We start from the raw sequence: 21,058 nt of genomic DNA on the forward strand, positions 1-21,058 counted from the left end.
CATATCTCCCATTCTAGCATTGTTACACTGGCTGCCAGTTAGTTTTTTAATTGATTTTAAGATTTTATTATTCGTTTTTAAGGCGTTGCACAGGTTAGCACCCTCATACCTTTCTGATCTTTTAAATTGGTACACTTCTGCAAGATCACTGAGGTTTACGGATCCAATGCTCCCAGCTGTCCCAAGATCCAGATTAAAGCACAGAGGAGACTGGACCTTTGCTGTGACTGCTCCTAAATTGTGAAACAAACTGCCCCTTCACATCAGGTCCTCTCCAACATTAGATACTTTCAAAAAGAACACTTTTATTCCTTGGCTTTTAGATCAGAATGAGGTTGTACTACTTTTATTTGGCTAATTTCTTATTCAAATCTTCTCATTTTATCTTTCTTTTTCTTAAATGTTATCATGTGTTCCTATGTTCTTATCTCTTTTGATTATCTTAAATGTACAGCATCGTGGTCAATAGTCATTGTTTTAAATGTGCTAAATAAATAAATTAGACTTTGACTTTAGATTTTGTAATAATTTCTACATTTTCTGAAAACAACCTATAATATATCCATCTCTTTACTTTTGAGCCTGCGAAAAGTGTTTAGTTACAGTCAGCTGCAGCACTATATGTGCTAAATGTGCTTACCTTTCAAGCATGAACACATTTTGAATCCTCAAGTACCTCAAGTACTTGCATAAGGAAAGTAAGTAGGTCAATAACAAAATTTATGGCAGCAGTTAAATGTCAATCAGTTCCTGTAAGATGGTTATGGGCTCTAATTTAAATGTCACAGAGATACTTATAAACGTGCTGAGAAATCCTAATGACCTTTGGATACAAAGAAGGAAATTCAAAAGGAAATGTTTACCATTGCAGAAAACTCATTTGTTGTCCCTGTTGTGGGAGTATCAGCGTCAGTGATGGGAATAACAGCATTGCTAACGGTGTTACTTTAATTCAATAACAAGTAATCGAACTGATTACTATTTCTATCATTACAACACTGTTACCGTTACTAACAAAAACATGCGGTCCAGATGCGTTGCTATTTTTCAACACACAGACGGTTGAAGCTGTCTTCTTCTTACCGGGGGCAAAACAATCGCATGACTGCTTCTGTTTGGTTGAGGAAGAATAAAGTAGTCGTGGTAAACCAATCACATGACCAATTTAAGATGACATAGCAACAAGATGCCTATACCAGTTTTTAAATTGTGGCCAGGTAAAAACCAGAGTCATGATAAAAAATGATATGAAAGTAATAATTAAAAAACATACGCTGTGTTTTTCCCTGAGAGTGCTAGCAGACACTCTCTGCTTAGTTTAGTGTGTTTGGAGTGTGTAGTTAGTATGTAGAGTAGTAGAATTTGTGTGTCAGAACAATGAAGCGACTGGTGAATCTCACAGGTGCTGCCAAAAAGGCACAGAAGGCAGATTGCAATCTAAATGCTGTTTCCAGATGGAAAACAGGATACACTTCCTGTTGTCAGGCCTGCAGGCATTAGGCTTGTGATGTTCTCCTTTATCTCATACCGGACAGAAACTATTTTTTGGAGTGGCACAAATAACTCGTGTGGCATCTTTTTTGATGCAGAACACCTGATTGTTCTGCAATTAGTTTAAAATAGTTATTACCCCCCCACCTTGGCTGCTTTCTTAGTTAAATAGCTGCAAATAACTTTGTTGTTTGCAAAACTTGTGCATAGGTTTTTAAAGTATACAATTTATATTTGCAAGTTATGAAAATGATTCGTGAAACATGTTTGTGGTTGTTACAGTAAAAAGTATAACTTTTTTTCTACTCGGATTTTATGTTTTTTGTCTGATTTTAGATCAATTGTGTTAATACAGTCAAAATGAAAAAATAACTGTAAATTCAGACATGTGAGGTTGTGATTATACTAAACAAGAAAAAATAAAAGCTTTTAAAGGTGAAATGTAGCGGTAAAATAAAAAGTAGTCAAAAACAGCAAATTACACACTGGACCCCAGAGGGTTAAACATTTTTTCAAAGTAACGCAATAGTTACTTTTCCTAGTAATTAGTTACTTTTAGAATATTGTAACTCAGTTATTAACTCAGTTACTTTTTTGAAGAGGCAACTAGTAACTGTAACTAATTACTTTTTCAAACTTTTTCACTTGCCTAACACTGACCAGCATATAGTTGCAGGGATGTATAACCTACTCAAATTACTTTGGAGCACACATAAATTGATCAGTATGGGGATTAATGATGATCATTTAAATGTGGATGTATACTTATATAAGGCTCCAAAGTATGGCCTTGGCAGCTTCCTGTGACAAACAAATCACACAACTCATGTTGGGGATGCTTTACATGGACACATACACACACACACAAGGTCCGTCCTTGCCAATCCCTTATTGTTTTGCTTCTCCTGCTGCATCACACCACCAAATCAAGTGCAGGTACGTCACTGATGTGCAGGGGGGGCATTCCTTCTCTGTCCCCTTCTGGCCACCTGTGTCTCAGTTTTATTCCACAACTTAGACACTCCCATTACCTACACTCTAATGACACATACATATAGAGCTTTGGGGATAGGCACAGTGAATGGCATCCAGAGGGAGGTCTGTTCATTCAGCCTGACCTCTGGTGTTCTCAGTTCTCAGCTTTAAACTACATACAGACATTGAGGGTTCAGGGGAGGGGCCAAGCTGACATCAGCTGTTGTCTGGATGAGGGTCGTTGGCACCATACCCCCCTAAAAGCTATGCTTTCAAAGTAGCTCCGAAAAATACACACACTAAGACACTTTTGTCAACTCACTACTTTGCAACAGTAAACTAATTCATTGCTCTGAACACAAAAAAATAAACATGGATAATATTGTGCTTATATTTGACATTAGAAGACTGGTTTCATTCATCTACTGAAAGCTGGAGCCATACATATCAGCGAGGCATTATTATTACCTATGGTCCAGTATACAAATAAGATGCTGTGTCCAAATTAAATGCTGCAAACACTTCTGCTCCATGTTGACATTGACTGCATCATAATTTAGTCATTGTTTGTCAAACCTGTCAGTGTGCTCGTTCACTCCATTAACACTGTTATTATGAAGCCGTCCATGGATGTAGTTTAGATCTTTACAACTTAAAATAAAAGGTTAACTGCTTTCACTTTCACCCTTAGCACTAATTATAATATATCGACCCTTATATAAATATAGTATATAAGACAAGAGTTTGTACAATTTTAATGACCTTTAAAGTCAATACCTGGTATGACCACCTTTATTCTTCAACACAGCCTTAACTCTCTTTGGCAAGCTTTCTTGTTATTTCTTTAAATAGTCTCCAGGAAGAGTTTTCAAGGCTTCTTCAAGGACATTCAAAGCTCTTCTTTAGATGTTGGTTGTGTTTTGTTCAGTTCTCTGTCAAGATGATTCCCACACTGCTGTTGAGGTTTGGGCTCTGAGGAGACCAATACATGACTGATGGTCTTCCACTGTGTGTTTTTTATCTAGGTATGTTTAAAATGACTCAAAAACATTAATTGAAACAAAGAACATTTAATCAACATTTTATTGAAAAAATAGTTCATATTCTGCCAACAAGGAGATGGCAGCCATGGTAGTCAATTTGTTTAGTTAAAAAAAACAAAGAAGTTTAACTTCAGATCCCATAAAATGAAAATGTACATTGTCATAGTGGAATGTATTAGAAACATACATGTTTAGAAAATACATTTTACATGTACAAAAATTCTCACATTTTATTTAAAAAGTTACAAGGAAACACTAGAAATGTTTCTGTGGCTGAATGCTACTATGTTGCGACTGACATCAGACTTGTTCACCAGCAGGCTCCACACGCTATCTCTGGTTTGGAGCCGCATTCCTGAATACGAGATCTGTTTGAATACATTCCAGGATAATAACAAGAGGTCAGTTGGGTTTTGTGTGGACAGATACAAACAGGTCGTCAGCTCCTCTGTAACACACATGTACTTACTCAGACACGTCTTTGCAGCTGAATGTTATCCCTGTATCTATAGATTGCCTCAAATTCTTCAAGGATGGATCTGTACAGTTTGATCTGAAGAAGTTAGAAACAGAACAGAAGCAGTGAATATAGGATCAATTTTAATATATTGGACGCACATTGTGGTGACAGATTTGTGTATAAAGAGAAAATCTTACATGTTGTTCTTCTGTATGACCATAACAACATTCAGGTTCTTGACCCTAGAGGCAATAAACCTCGGCACCTCAACGCTTGCAAAAATACTGACGAGAGAGAGAAAAAAAAAAAGAACAGCAGCTTAGAGTACAAAATTCAACTAGATACTTCTATCACCACAACACAGATTTTTTTCATCTATGCGGCACTTGAGCCTACGACACACTCTTAACGAATTTCTACAGCACTAAAAGGATCAGTAGTCACCTCAGAGAATTATTCTCAATGCAGAATGCCTTATGTTGCAGTCACACTAGGGAAAGCGAGGGTTGTAGACCGTGGCATTACCGGAGGTATTGTGACCCTCTACAATGAACTTGAGCCATGAGACTGCTCTTAAAATGGCTGCTCTTAAGATAAGAACAGGTCTGTGACCGCTTCCTGCTAGCTGCCATCTTCAAAGCAGCTCTGATGTATCAAGACGGCGATAAAACAGCAGTTAGACAGAATCAGCCTGCTATCAGTTTGTGATTAAATGAGGCCAATTTGGCAATTACAAGCAATCTGTTTGTGTCTGTCTGTCAGCACACACAGCATTTTATGTTAGGTAACAAATCTATACTGTATTAACTACTTATATTCAGAATGCAGCCAGAATTTCATAGATTTGAAAAAGAAAATAAATATTGATATAATTCCTGCAGGACAGCAATTTAACTGCAAAGTGATAAAAGTGACCATCAACTTTGCCTTTTTATACCAATCCGGAACAAAACCCTTGGGCGTCGAGTCGAGTCCTCTATTGCAAAGAGACAGACTGACTGCAGTGTGTTCAATCTGTCTGCATTAATAAGTTAGCTGGTACTTATTCATTGTAGGCTCTACCTTACAATATAAAGCACCTTGAGGCAACTTTTGTTGTGATTTGGCGCTGTATGAATAACATTGAATTGAACTGAACTGAATTGAACTGAACTACTTGAATTCAGTTGCTGATTGCTAAGAAAATTCAATGCAGTCAACTCTTCAACTGCAACTTCAACTGTGCTGATTTCTTTCTTAGTTGCAAGGATGCTGCAGTCCTAGTTTTACTCTAGTGTGACTGAAACATAAATGAAAATGAAGCAGCGCACACCAAAATGACCCAGAGTGGAGACAAACATTTAAACCTGATTTGGTTTGTAGAGGAAGAACATATTTTTCACAACAACCTTTGACCTTGTGCAACAAAGACAATAATAACAGATTTTTAGTAGCACTTCTTTTAATCTGCAATGATAACTGTCAGCACATATATCACTGTTAAATTGCTTGGTGGCTGTAATTACCACTGAAAGAAAAACATTACTTTACTCAGTAAAAGTCATAAAACTGTGAGAGAAGCAGAAGCAGTCCTACCTTGTAGGATTGAATGGCGTGTTGATGGATCCGTTTAGCATTGCTGTGACATTACCACAGGCAACATCTGCAAACTATACAGACACACAAAAGGATTTTGAAGAAACACTCAGTCATCTTGTAAGAAAAAACTAAAAAATAACACAATATTTTGTCCCAAATTTAGACTTAGGTGTTTGTGTCTTCCTGTAAAGTGAGGTTTATCAATCATGAAGAAGTCACTATTGATGTGATAATGGAACATTGGACATATCTAAAGTCCCTTATTCAGAGAAATGACTGCACTTCATATTCCACAGATCAATCATTATAACATCATTATATTCATAACAGGAAGTATGAGGCTGCAACATATCACTGAGGTTTTACCATTATGATGCAATGTTGTATTTACATTTTTTTTACTGTCCAAATGTTGCAATATTTCACAGATGTCATTTTTTAATGCATTTTTCCAGTTTTTCCATTTCTTCTAGTTCACCTTTAAGTTCACCCAGGCTTTACTGGTCTGTTCATTTTGTTAACAAACAACAAAATGAACAGCAAAAGATCAAAACAAGTTATACTGCTTTTTAAAGATTTGCTAAGATTATCACACACCCAAAAAACGGTATGTTTAGGAGCCAAACGTAACAAATTCCAAGCATAACATGACAAGCCCTCTCTAGCCTTGGGAGAGGTCACTGTTTAGTTGCTGTGTAATCCAGGAAAAAACAGCATTTCATTGAGAAAAATTTGTTGCTAAGGAATTTTTTCACTCAACTTTATCTTTTCCCTATTTTATGGTATTTATGTGCTCTTTGAATTCATGCAAAAGCTACTTTATTTAAAGCTATGTGGTACTTGCATTTGCATAATGCATCCCCATTATTAAAGCATCTACTTGAGCAATTCTGGATCAATTTCATAATGGGTTTTTTACATTCAACTGAAATTCCTACTACAATTACACACTGTACAAATCTTGATTCTGTTTTTCTGGGACTGCTGCACAATTCACTGAACTGGAAAAACATATGAATCAAAGAATATTTGTGTGTTTGTTTGCTTTTTTTTGGACTGTTTGGAAAAGTTATATGTTGCACAACAGAATCAGACGTTGCACAACAGAGTAAAACCCAGCCAAACTCAACCAAAGCAGGGCTCCTTTGAATGTGTGGGCTGCTGCTCACTCAGGAGAGCGCTCCATGGAGACCGACACAAAGGCTCATTGACAGACAACGAGACAGCGTGAACATTTCTTTTCTCCATCACCACCACTTATACTCAGGAGGGATTTGCTGCACTCTGCAGTGCACTTGTATGTTATGTTAACCAATACACGAACTCAGGACTATGCCATTTAAAAGAGAGAAAGAAAATGTAGTAAATTCATGTTGAAAACTTACAGCAGCAGAGGCACGAATCCAAAATGAGCGAACAGTGTTGTTTTCACAGTCTGACCATCCGGGACACCCAGTAGTGTTGGTATCTATGACAACAACATGCATATTTTCTTGGGTTAACTCCTCAAAATAAAATACAACAAAGGAAAGAAATCTCACAACATTACATAACGACACAGGACAGAAGAGAAAAAAGAAAAAGCTAGGGCACATTTATGTTAGCTGTCCACCCTCAGCTGCTCAAAATCTTCTTTGAATAGTTCAAATGTAAATCACTTCGATAGTGTGTTTGGATCAATTCCTAACGAATAAAACTTGAACATGCTGGTTTATTCAAAGCAAGTTTTGCGTAATCAATTATTTCCAAAACTAGGAACAAAGTGCAACCTTTCACACCTCACAGGGAACACACCCCTGATGACTAAGCTTATGGAGACAATGTCTTTTAACAGACACATAATTTCTATTTCAATGACAAACTTATTTTTAAAAAATATTTGATAAATGATGCTTGTCTACATAGGATGTGTTTGCCAAATTTGCACTGAAACCAAACGTTTAAAAAAATCTTTATTTGGTTGTAACAACCTTGAGTTTATTATTACTATTAACTTATTTATTATTACAAATACATCATTGTGAGGTGGCCGTGCATCTTATAACAGTTTCTGTGCCCTCTCTGGTGAGCTAAGCTTAAACTATTAGGAAAAGTTTATTTGGGGAAAAAGTGCTGTTAATGAACCTTGATATATTTGTTCTACTGTGATTTTAATGAGTCTTTTTAAAAAGAGGAAGCTAGAAAGATGCTCTGCTCACATAGAAAGTCTTGTAAAATTCTACGCTTATGTTTTCTGTACCCTGATACTGTTTAACGTTACAAGGTTTCTTGATCATTCTCAAGCGATAGCGTTTGTGTAAGCGGCGATCATCTTAGAACAAGTGAGGGCATGAACACTGTGTGTGGCAAGTTTAAGAAATTCTCCTTAAATGTCAGGGCTCAAAAACCTTGACATGACTTGACTTGCTGTTGGTATGTAAATGTAACAACAGGCCACACAAATAACAAATCATGTCTGGCATGACAAATTACATATATTTTTAGATTCTAGCATGATTTATATCAACTACTGCTGGTACTCTTTCCCTGGTGTGTAGTTTGTTGCACTGTTCAAATAATCAACTTTGATTCTTATCTACTGCTTTGGGAGTGTTACCCTTGCTGCCTTCTTTTCCACACCAGGTCAGACCATCGAGGACAGATCCCAACAGAGTGTCCTCCAAAGTGACAAAACAATCCCTCTTCTCAGTGAAACCATGGACCACATCCTTTGTTTTGCTCCAGAACATCATCTAACCCACAAACACTGCATTGTTAGACAGATCATGAATGATTATGGCAGATGAGATGATTGAGATGGTGTAATCATTGATTATTACTCTGTTGCATTGAGGTTTGAAGGGGGCTGCAGCAATCAGGGGATCATAAGCTTCCACTGGAACTTTACATGGATCCTTGTTCACGTAGGCCTGCTGAAAGGCATCCCATACCTTTTTACAGTCATATCTGAAAAACAAATAATGTTTGCTGATGTTTAGGTGTATTTTGATTTAAAGAAATGCTAAGTATGTTAAATAGTGCAATGCATTTGATATTTTTTTTTAAAAAACTAATGAAAAAACTGGTGTCAACAAAACCAGATGATTAAAGATATTATTGAAAGAAGTTTATGGCAGGGTAATTGCCATGGGGTTAGACCGTGGACGCTGAATGTGCACCTGCTGATATCATATTGTGTAACAAGCAAAATTCAAATATCAAAAAAGGAAACAGACAAAAACACCTGACGGATAACCTGCAGTTCACATCTCATTTACTCAAGACACATTATCATTATGTCTAGGTACTGTATGTGCAGTGGTATACATTACTATTAGATATTAACATCGTGCAAAGCAGCTGACTGGATACAGAACAGCAGCAGCTCAATCATTGACTATAATACCAATCAATATCAGACCTCAGACCTAACGCCCGTTTTTAAGCAGAGCAGCCTTGCCACTTCGCGAGTTCAAACGCAGTCACTCCTGCATTTGCCAATATTGCTCAAACATGGAAAAATGCAAGTGCACATGTACACATTCAATGATTAATCATTATTCATTTGATCATGTGTCTTTTATCATATGTGCGTGCGTCTGAAAATCCCAAAAAAGTAAATAAAAAAGTGTTGAAATACCAGCACTTACTGATCGAACTTCTCACACCTAGACAAAAACGTAGATTCAAATTCACTTTTGTTCTGACGGAGAGTCAGTCCCAACACCACGGCGATGATTACAATAACAATAAGGACAACGATGACAATTAATATTACGCAGCGTTTCCTCCGCCGTTTTCCCAGTCGATGAGACTGCTCATGCTCCATTATAAATGCGTAAAAAGTCGTAAAAATTTAGACTTCTGTCTAAGAAGTCTGCCCAACAAAATGTTGTTTACTGTCACTATCGCGCGAGCTCGGACGTCTATTTATGGAGACAAGGAGTGACCGCACACACAAACTATTCAGGCTCTCTCCAATCAGAAGTCCTGTACAACCTTAAAGGAGGTAAATGCGCAAAGGGTTGAAACGCAGCAAGTGCTCATGTATTTAAAAGTGTGCTGGACTTAAGGTACAACCTCAACCCAAGCATATATAAACTTTTATTTCATATAGTCTGCTCAACAAAATGTTGTTTACTGTCACTATCGTGCGAGCGCGGACGTCTATTTATGGAGACGCAGGATGACGGCGCATGAAATAAGAGGGCTTTCTCGCTCGCTCGCTCGCTCTCTCTCCATATTATATATATATATATATATATATATATATGTACATATATATCAGATAAAAGTTTAAAACGTTATCTTTCATGTGATGAAACAACAGAAAACATTTTCAGAAATATACACAATTTTATTTCAACTACATTTTCAACCTGTTATGACAAATGAATCAACATACATACCCTCACAGGACATTTTTTCTTTTTTAGGTATTCCTCGCTTGTGCTGGGTTGGACTCTTTTTGGCGTACTTTTAAGATGCTGGAAAGATTCCTCTGAGATTTTGGTTCCTATCAACAAGACAGCATCACACAGATGCTGCAGATTTGTTGGCCGCAAAGCCATGATTTCAGTTTTTCATTCCACCACATCCCACAGGTGCTCTTTTTGACTGAGCTCTGGTGACTGTGGAGACCATTTGAATACAGTGAACTTATTGTTATGCTCAAGAAGGCAGTTTGAGATTGTTTGAGCTGCCCATTCCTTTATAGCTGTGTTTGCAAAGGGGTGGGCATTGTTAGCAGCAACACTTATGTAGCCAGTGGCATTTTAAGTTGTACAAAGTTGTCAAAAAATATTCCTCACATCATTACACCAACACCACCATCAGTTGATACAAGACAGGATGGATTCCCGAGAACTGTCGTTCTCTGGATATTTTCTATTTTTCAGAACATTCTGTGTAATCTCTAGAAGTGTTTGTGTGGGAAAATCTCAGTGGATCAGGAACATCACTGAGGTGCAGGTGAGGCATTCCTTTTCTTTCCACTTCTGGCCACCTGTGTCTCAATGTTATTCCACAACTTAGATGCTTTCATTACCTACACTTTAATGACACATACATATAGGGCTTTAGGGGTGGGCATACTGAATGGCATCCAGAGTTAGGTCTCTTCATTCAGCCACATATGAGCAGGCGGAGTGAAGCACGGGGTCTTTTCACACACACTTTTGCACTCATATACCCATATGGAAAAGATATATATAAATTTTATAAACTTTGTATCTGTCTTGTGTGAAACTTGTATGAAAAGCATACAAGAGTGAAAACAGATATAAGATCCCTTGAAAAATCATATAAATGAAACTTGTGTTTTGGATACTTCCTAAAACAATATATGAAAGTAATGAGAAAGTGGCCACTTTCATGAGTAAATCATATAAGCCTTATATGATTCACTATATGAAGTAGGCCACATCTTATGCAAGTCTTTTATAAGGTTTTTCTATTTCTTTTCCATATGGGTAACTATGCACGTGACAAATAAAGAAACAAAAATCAAAACAAAAGGCAATACACAGCTGTTGTTTACACTTTTACAATCCCTTATCACTTCTTACAGTCACTGATCCCCTGGTCTCCTCCCCCACCAGAAATCACCAGTCTGACGGCGTGAATAACGTGTGAACCTGAAATGCTAAAACGAAGTGGCATCAAAGCACTGTACTAAGACAATACATCAATACATAATGAAAGAAATTCCAATACACATTTAAGCAATGGTACTGAGAGTACAACGTTGGTACAAAGATGTCAAAAAATATCCCTCACATCATTACACCAACACCACCAGCAGCCTGAACTGTTGATACGAAACAGGATGGATTTACACTTACAACACAACAACTGAAAGAGGAAAACACAGGGCGTAAATACACCAGAGAGTAACAAGAGAATGGAAAACGGGGAAAGCACAGCTGGACCTAATCTGACATAACAAGACACAGGAAGCACAGCAGGATACACTGACATAGGACACGCACTATCAAAGTAAAACGGGAAGCACCACACACTTTACAAAGATGCAGATTAGACACTGAGATGTGGAAACATGACAGACTCTGGAACAGAGGGAACATGAAGAACAGAGACAAAAGTAACTAGACGTGGAACATAGTTTTCTGTCTTCTTGTCTTCCCTAAGATGAAGCATACAACACACGGAGAACAGAAAGAGAACAGAAACCTAGAAACCAGGAACAGTAAATATAATACAAAACAGAAAACCATAATTAATAAATTATTACTTAAACCAAAAATACAAAACACTGGGTCACCAACACAGGACCATGACACTGTAATGCATCATAAAATCAGCATTTTTGGATAAGTGGCCAATAGGAGGCTTCAGCAGCTACAACCTATAAACACACCTGCTTACTGCAAAGTAATATAGTTAAAAGTATGGCAGCATATAAAAAACATACCAGCAATCGATGGAAGGCTTCAAAGGAAATAATCCGCAGGTGATTTAAGAAAAACAAAAACAAAAACATGAGTACCACTAATAAAAAAATAACAATTCAGACAGCATGACTCCTATTATAAACAGATGGAGAGGTCAGCTGACCGACGACCCGGATACATACAGCAACAGGTGAGCGAGTAACGGATTCTCAGATGGCAGCCACTATTTATGGTAGCACCATATATTGGTCACTAAACGGTGATTAACAATATGAAAGTATCAGGGCCGTGCAGAGACGTTTAAAGGGGCGGGTGCTCAAAGTTAAAAAGGGGCACATCGAACCAGGCTGAATAACAACAACACACATTCATCAAGAATCTAATATGGGATCGCATCATACTATATCACTGTTGTGAGGTGGCGACAAGGCAAAGCAAACGTAGCCTATGTTTTACATGATGGGTACAATGTTGCTGTTGAGGGGTTTCTGCTGCTCCTGCTGCTGATAGTGCTGGAGGGCAGGGCTGTGTTGATCTGAGACTGTAGACATTAAAAAGTTCATAGGAGAAATGGTAGCTGATTAAACAAGTGTCATGAGATAATAACAAAATGCAAAGAACATAACAAAATGCGCTTGGAACCATAAGGCAACAAAAAACTGTGAGAAATAAACTTGGCTCTGCCTGTGAATCACTCTGCTTCTCTTCTTCCTTCCATCCCCTCATCTCATATAACACTCTCCACTTGCTGTCTATCTGAGAACAAGGCACAACTTGCTTTTGCAATAAACTATAATTTAATTATCCACACCTAACAATTCTTGCACTTAATCTATAATAAAATGATGACAGAAAAATGTTATAGAAGCAAAACATTCCAGTTGTGCTTATTATTATTTTTATACTGGAATACCTCTCCAACAACTGGTACATGTGTTAATGTTACCCGTGCTCTTTGTAATCCAGCTGCTGAGGGATCCACTGCCTTTAGTAGCCTCACACAGCTCCTACTGTTTCCTCCTCATGTCCTTACCAGCCATGTCTGGATAATGTTATATCATGAGTACTAATTTAAAAAAAATCCATATAAATAAAACACACACATGCACGCACACACAGGGACATTTTAGACCTTCAGAATACTGTATATACTATGGGCATCATGGAGCTGATCCAGAATCCTTCCCTTATTATTTATTACTAGAGCTACAATAATAAAGCAATGAGGGGGAAAAAGTAATAAATATGAAATAATATATTTATGATGATTCCATTTGTTTCACTATCCACTCTGTGCAGGGAGAAAGCTTATTACATTTTTAAACTGTAGAGATACAATAATTTTACTGCTGTAAAATCAGCATTTTAAAATATAAATCTAATATAATCTGTCTCTTAATGTATGTTCTTTAAAATACAGCGTATGTTTTTTAAATATTATAATTATAATAATCCATAATTATGTGGACATGCATATTAGATCGTTTTTAGTGAAATATAAGCCCTCCAGAAAGGCAGGAAAAGCCCTGTAACTTACTTTAAAACTAAATATGTTCCCTAAAACGGTGGACAGAGCTACAGACCCATGACAGCCTTACACAGTCAGCCAGCAGCTATGACCAGCACTACTTGTGCAGTTAATAAAAGGACAGGTTTGTCGCGCTGTTACACACACAGCAAGCTCTTTTGTTTCAGTTCGTCAGTTGCAACAAGACAGCTTACCAACGTGTACGTAATAAGCTAATACTCCTGTGTGCTATACACTACAGTGTACGCTGTACACCTACTTACTGGTTTTGTCGCATCAGTCTGTGTTTCTGAGTTAATTTGTGTTTCTCCTACAGCTCCGGACCGCTAAAAATGCGCGTGCTCTTTATGAGCTCGTTCCCGGCTCGTAACCAGCGCGTTCTGCTGTCAAGGGCGATCATTGGTTAATAGTGATCATGTGACTGATGCAAGCCAGATCCTTTTATTTAGCAAAACTGTGATTAATAGTTAAATATTATTGTTGAGGGGCACAGACAGGACTCCGCACGCACACACACATTAAAAAAATAAATAATTTTTTTTTTTTTTTAAGTTGCCTCAACAAAAGGGCACTCTGGGCACCCATCAGGAAAGGGGCTGGTGCTCAAGCCCCTCCAGCCCCGACCCTCTGCACGTGCCTGGAAAGTATGATATTCATTCTGCTACATTTACAACTTTAAAGGTTAAGTGCTTTCACTTTCACCTTTTTAGCATTAATCATAATATAATGATCTTTAGATAAATCCATATGATGTTAATATATAGTATATAAGACAAGAGTTTTTATAATTCTAACGACTCTAAAAGTCAATATTTGGAATGACCACCTCTATTCTTCAACACAGCCTGAACTCTTTTAGGCAACCTTTCTTGTTATTTCTTTAAATAGTCTCCAGGAAGAGTTTTCAAGGCTTCTTCAAGGACATTCAAAGCTCTTCTTTAGATGTTGGTTGTGTTTTGTTCAGTTCTCTGTCAAGATGATTCCCACACTGCTGCTGAGGTTTGGGCTCTGAGGAGACCAATACATGACTGATGGTCTTCCACTGTGTGTTTTTATATCTAGGTATGTTTTTAGAAATGTACATGTTTAAAATGACTTGAAAACATTAAATAAAACAAAGAACATTTAATCAACATTTTATTGAAGTTTATATTCTGCCAACGAGGAGATGGCAGCCATGGTACTGAATTTGTTTAGTTAAAAAAACAAAGAAGTTTAACTTCAGATCCCAAAAAATTTAAATGTACATTGTCATAATGGAATGTATTAGAAACATACATTTTTAGAAAAATACATTTTACATGTACAAAAATTCTCAAATTTTATTTAAAAAGTTAAAAGGAAACACTAGAAATGTTTCTGTGGCTGAATGCTACTATGTTGTGACTGACATCAGACTTGTTCACCAGCAGGCTCCACACGCAATCTCTGGTTTGGAGCCGCATTCCTGAATCCGAGATCTGTTTGAATACATTACAAGATAATAACAAGAGGTCAGTTGTGTTTTGTGTGGACAGATACAAACAGGTCGTCAGCTCCTCTGTAACGCACATGTACTTACTCAGACACGTCTTTGCAGGTGTATGTTATACTTCTCTTTGTCATGTTCGCCTCTAACTCTTTTAAGGATGAATGATTACAGTTTGATCTGAAGAAGTTAGAAGCAGAACAGAAGCAGTGAATATAGGATCAATTTTAAAATATTGGACGCACATTGTGGTGACAGATTTGTGTATAAAGAGAAAACCTTACATGGCATTCTTCTGTATGACCATAACAACATTCAGCTTCTTGACCCTAGAGGCTTTAAACCTCGGCACCTCAACGCTTGCAAAATTACTGAAGAGAAAAAACAAGAACAGCAGCTCAGAGTACAAAAATTCAACTAGATATTGCTATCACCACAACACAGATTTTTTTTTAATCTATGTGGCACTTGAGCCTACGACACACTCTTAAAGAATTTCTACAGTACTAAAAGGATTAGTGGTCACCTCAGAGAATTATTCTCAGTGCAGAATGCCTTATGTTGCAGTCACACTAGGGAAAGTGAGGGTTGTAGACCGTGGCATTACCGGAGGTATTGTGACCCTCTACAATGAACTTGAGCCATGAGACTGCTCTTAAAATGTTGCTCTTAAGATAAGAACAGGTCTGTGACCGCTTCCTGCTAGCTGCCATCTTCAAAGCAGCTCTGATGTATCAAGACGAGGATAAAACAGCAGTTAGACAGAATCAGTCTGCTATCAGTTTGTGATTAAATGAGGCCAATTTGACAATTACAAGCAATGTGTTTGTGATAAATTAATGAAAACCACAAATCTCTTACCTTGTGTTGCTGTCAGCATTTTAGGTTAGACAAAAATCTTTATTAACTACTTATATTCAGAGTTCAGCCAGAATTTCATAGATTTGCAAAGTGATAAAAGTGACCATCAACTTTGCCTTTTTATAATCCAGAACAAAACCCTTGGGCAGCGAGTCGAGTCGAGTCCTCTACAGTAAAGAGACAGACTGACTGCAGTGTTCAATCTGTCTGCGTTCATAAGTTATCTGGTACTTATTCATTGTAGGCTCTACCTTACAATATAAAGCACCTTGAGGCAACTGTTGTTGTGATTTGGCACTATATAAAAAAATTGAATTGATTTGAATTGAACTGAATTGAATTGAACTGAACTACTTGAATTCAGTTGCTGATTGCTAAGAAAATTCAATGCAGTCAACTCTTCAACTGCAACTTCAACTGTGCTGATTTGTTTCTGAGTTGCAAGGATGCTGCAGTCCTAGTTTTACTCTAGTGTGACTGAAACATAAATGAAAATGAAGCAGCCCACACCAAAATGACCCAGAGTGGAGACAAACATTTAAACCTGATTTGGTTTGTAGAGGAAGAACATATTTTGCACAACATCCTTTGACCTTGTGCAACAAAGACAATAATAACTGTTTTTTTAATAGCACTTCTTTTAATCTGCAATGACAAATTTTACTTAACTCTCAGCACATATATCACTGTTAAATTGTTTGGTGGCTGTAATTACCACTGAAAGAAAAACATAACATTACTCAGTAAAAGTCATAGAACTGTGAGAGAAGCAGAAGCAGTCCTACCTTGTAGGATTGAATGGCGTGTTGATGGATCCGTTTAGCATTGCCGTGACATTACCACAGGCTACATCTGCAAACTATACAGACACACAAAGGGGATTTTGAAGAAACACTCAGTCATCTTGTAAGAAAACACTAAAAAACAACACAATATTTTGTCCCAAATTTAGACTTAGGTGTTTGTGTCTTCCTGTAAAGTGAGCTTTATCAATCATGAAGAAGTCACTATTGATGTGATAATGGAACATTGGACGTTTCTAAAGTCCCTTATTTAGAGAAATGACTGCACTTCTTACTCCACAGTTTGATATATTATGTGAACATCATTATATTCATAACAGGAAGTTTGAGGCTGCAACATATCACTGAGGTTTTACCATTATGATGCAATGTTGTATTTAAAATTATTTTACTGTCCAAATGTTGCAATAATTTCACAGATGTCATTTTTAATGTGACTGTGGTCATTTTTCCAGTTTTTCTATTTCTTCTAGAGATCGAGACTGACACAAAGCCTCATTGACAGACCACGAGACAGCGTGAACATTTCTTTTTTCCATCACTGTCATTTACACTCAGGGGGGATTTGCTGCACTCTGCGGTCCACTTGTGTGTCATTTCAACCAATGCACGACCTCAGGACTATACTGTTTAACAGAGAGACAGAAAAGAGAGCAAATTAATGTTGAAAACTTACAGCAGCAGAGGAACGATTCCAAAATGAGCGAACAGGGTTGTTTACACACTCTGACCATCCGGGGCACCCAGTAGTAAAGGTATCTATGATAACAAAACACATATTTGCTTGGGTTAACTCCTCAAAATAAAATACAACAAAGGAAAGAAATCTCACAACATTACATAATGACACAGGACAGAAGAGAAAAAAGAAAAAACTAGGGCACACAGCCGCTTAATCAGAGGGTTGACTCCAAATCTTCTCTGAGTAGCTCAAATGTAAAATCACTTCTATATTGTGTTTACATTAATTACTAAAAGAATAAAACCTGAAAATGCTGCTTTACTCAAAGCAAATTTTGCATCAGTTATTTCCAAAACTAGAAACAAAGTTAAACCTTTCACACCTAATAGGGAACACATCCCTGATGACCAAGCTCATGGAGATAACGTGTTTTAAGAGAAACACAATTTCTATCTTGAAGATAAACTTATTCTTTTTATAAATATATTTGATAAATGATGCTTGTCTACATAGGATGTGTTTGTCCAATTTGCGCTGAAACCAAAAGTTAAAAAAATCTTCATTTGGCTGTAACAACCTTGACTTTATTATTACGATTAATTGATATAGTTATTATTACATCATTGAAAGGGCACAGAAATTCTTACAGAATTTCAGCTCTGGTGAGCTGACCTTAAACTATCAGGAAAACTGTATCTTTTTAAAAAGGGGAAGCTAAAAAGATGCTCTGCTTACATAGAAAGTATTGTAGACTTCTATGTTTCTGTTTTCTGTAGCCTGATTGTGTTTAACTTCACAAGGTTTCTTGAACATTCTCAAGTGATAGCTGTTGTGTGAAAGCTGCGATCTTCTCAGAACAAGTGAGGGCATGAACACCACAGTTAAAGGTTTATCTGATCTGTGTGTGAGTGTATTCTTCAAGTGACAAGTTTAAGAAATTCTCCTTAAATGTCAGGGCTCAAAAACCTTGACATGACTTGCTGTTGGTATGTAAATGTAACAACAGGCCACACAAATAACAAATCATGTCTTGCACGACAAATTACATATATTTTTAGATTTTAGCATGACTTATATAAACTACTCTATATAAACTGTCAGTGTTCTTTTGCCAGTGTCTAGATTTTTATAGCGCTCGAATAATAAACTTTAAAACTATTATCTGCTGCTTTGGGAGTGTTACCGTTGCTGCCTTCTTTTCCACACCAGGTCAGATTATCCAGGACAGATCCCAACAGAGTGTCCTCCAAAGTGACAAAACAATCATTTCTCTTTGCAGTTAAACCATGGACCACATCCTTTGTTTTGCTCCAGAACATCGTCTAACCCACAAACACAGATAATTATACATTGTTAAACAAATAATCCATGATTATGGCAGATGGGATGATTGAGATGGTGTAATCATTGATTATTACTTTGTTGCACTGATGTTTGAAGGGGGCTGCAGCAATCAGGGGATCATAAGCTTCCACTGGAACTTTACATGGATCCTTGTTAACATAGGCCTGCTGAAAGGCATCCCATAGCTTTTGACAGTCATATCTGAAAAATTAATAAAGTTTGTTAATGTTTAAGTGTGTTTATATTGTTTAATGTTTACATGTATTTTGATTTAAAGAAATGCTAAGTATGTTAAATAGTGTAACACATTTACATAACTCTTATATATTTAATTAAAAAAAAAAAACTGGTGTCAAAACCCCCCCCAGATGATTAAAGATATTATTGAAAGAAATCCATGGCAGGGAACTTGCATTACATGGGGTTAGACTGTGGACGCTGAATGTGCACTTGGTGATATCATGTTTTGTAACTTGTTTCTTGCAAAATTCAAATATCACAAAAATATCACAAAAGGAAACACGCAAAAACACCCGACAGACATAATGCAGTTCATATCTCCATTTACTCAATGCACATTATCATTATGTCTACGTGCTGATAATGTTATGTCTACGTGGATTTAATGATAATGTGCAGTGGTATACATTATTATTAGATATTAACAATGTGCAAACCAGCTGGCTCGATACAGAACGTTAACAGATCAGTCATTGATTACTAATTGAACTTCTCACACCTAGACAAAAATGTAGATTCAAATGCACTTTTGAGAGTCAGTCCAAACACCACGGCGCTGATTACAATAAGGACAACGATGACAATTAATATTACGCAGCGCTTCCCCAGTCGACGAGACTGCTCATGTTCCATTATAAATGCGTAAAAAGTCGTAAAAATTTAGACATAACAAAAAGTGTAAATTAAAAAAGTGTTGAAATATTATCACTTACTCATTAAACTTCTCACACCTAGAGAAAAATGTAGACGTAATATTCCTCGAAACAACAGTCAGTCCCAATGACAAGCAGAGGATTAACGTAATAAGAGCAGTGATGCCATCCCCAATGAGTAGTTTCTTACACAATCCCATTTAAAATGTGTAAAAAGTCATAGAAATGTAGACGTCTGTAGAAGTATGGCCAACAAAACGTTCGAGCGAGCTGGGACGTCTATTTATTAAGACGCGGAATGAGCGCGCACACAAACTATTAAAGCTCTCTCCAATCAGAAGTCCTGTACAACGATGAAGAAGGTAAATGCGCAAAAGGGTGAACCGCAGCAAGTGCTCATTTAAAAGTCTGCTGGACTTAAGGTACAACCTCAACCCAAGCATATATAAACTTTTATTTCATATAGTCTGCTCAAAATGTTGTTTACTGTCACTATCGTGCGAGCGTGGACATCTATTTATGGAGACACAGGATGACGGCGCTTTCTCTCTCGCGCGCGCTCCATATATATATACATATATATGTCAGATAAAAGTTTAAAACGTTATCTTTCATGTAATGAAACAACAGAAAATATTTTCAGAAATATACACAATTTTACTTCAATTACATTTTCAACCTGTTATGACAAATGAACCAACATAGATACCCTCACAGGACATTTTTTCTTTTTTAGGTATTCCTCGCGTGTGCTGGGTTGGACTCATTTTGGCGTACATACTTTAAAGATGCTGGAAAAATTCCTCTGAGACTTTGGTTTCTATCAACAACTCAGCATCACACAGATGCTGCAGATTTGTTGGCCGCAGAGCCATGATTTCAGTTTTTCATTCCACCACATCCCACAGGTGCTCTTTTTGACTGAGCTCTGGTGACTGTGGAGACCATATGAATACAGTGAACTCATTGTTATGCTCAAGAAGGCAGTTTGAGATTATTCGAGTTGCCCATTACCTTATAGCTGTGTTTGCAAAGGGGTGGGCATTGTTAGCAGCAACACTTATGTAGCCAGTGGCATTTTAAGTTGTACAAAGTTGTCAAAAAATATTCCTCACATCATTACACCAACACCACCATCAGTTGATACAAGACAGGATTCCCGAGCACTGTCATTCTCTGGATAATTTCTTTTTTTCAGAACATTCTGTGTAATCTCTAGAAATGTTTGTGTGGGAAAATCCCAGTGGATCAGGAACATCACTGAGGTGCAGGTGAGGCATTCCTTTTCTATGCACCTCTGGCCACCTGTGTCTCAATGTTATTCCACAACTTAGATGCTTTCATTACCTACACTCTAATGACATACATATAGGGCTTTGGGGGTGGGCATACTGAATGGCATCCAGAGTTAGGTCTCTTCATTTAGCCACATATGAGCAGGCGGAGTGAGGCATGGGGTCTTTTCACACCCCTGTTCTCTCTTCATTGTCTGTGACTGGATGGAGGAGGAGATGGCCGTCCAGTCAGTGTCTGACTGGTG

General features: G+C 37.3%; 2 protein-coding genes across 3 annotated transcripts in view; both read right to left on the reverse strand.

Annotated features, from left to right (window-relative positions):
* LOC100696855 (ADP-ribosyl cyclase/cyclic ADP-ribose hydrolase 1) overlaps window positions 1-9,462 on the reverse strand; it is a 33,637-nt gene extending 24,175 nt beyond the window's left edge. Inside the window, exons 1-8 of one of the 2 annotated variants that reach the window (XM_003439270.5) lie at window positions 9,177-9,455; window positions 8,367-8,493; window positions 8,144-8,279; window positions 6,933-7,015; window positions 5,545-5,618; window positions 4,167-4,253; window positions 3,979-4,062; window positions 3,700-3,877 (exon numbers count right to left, since the gene is read on the reverse strand). In XM_003439270.5, coding sequence (XP_003439318.1) covers window positions 3,820-3,877; window positions 3,979-4,062; window positions 4,167-4,253; window positions 5,545-5,618; window positions 6,933-7,015; window positions 8,144-8,279; window positions 8,367-8,493; window positions 9,177-9,355 — 828 coding nt within the window. In that variant the 5' untranslated portion in view covers window positions 9,356-9,455 and the 3' untranslated portion in view covers window positions 3,700-3,819. Of the gene's footprint in view, window positions 1-3,699; window positions 3,878-3,978; window positions 4,063-4,166; window positions 4,254-5,544; window positions 5,619-6,932; window positions 7,016-8,143; window positions 8,280-8,366; window positions 8,494-9,176 lie in introns of those variants that run through there. The other variant, XM_025910146.1, reaches the window with a different exon arrangement.
* Window positions 9,463-14,733: 5,271 nt separating this feature from the next.
* LOC100710024 (ADP-ribosyl cyclase/cyclic ADP-ribose hydrolase 1-like) lies at window positions 14,734-19,779 on the reverse strand. Its single transcript, XM_005449025.4, has 8 exons — window positions 19,579-19,779; window positions 18,700-18,826; window positions 18,465-18,603; window positions 17,276-17,358; window positions 16,582-16,655; window positions 15,220-15,306; window positions 15,029-15,115; window positions 14,734-14,927 (listed from the first exon to the last, which is right to left on the reverse strand). Exons 1-8 carry the CDS (start codon window positions 19,716-19,718, stop codon window positions 14,870-14,872), a joined length of 795 nt encoding a protein of 264 aa, XP_005449082.1. The 5' UTR covers window positions 19,719-19,779; the 3' UTR covers window positions 14,734-14,869.
* Window positions 19,780-21,058: the final 1,279 nt, after the last annotated feature.

The sequence above is a fragment of the Oreochromis niloticus genome, linkage group LG9, assembly GCF_001858045.2.
Source record: "Oreochromis niloticus isolate F11D_XX linkage group LG9, O_niloticus_UMD_NMBU, whole genome shotgun sequence".
NCBI lineage: Eukaryota > Metazoa > Chordata > Actinopteri > Cichliformes > Cichlidae > Oreochromis > Oreochromis niloticus.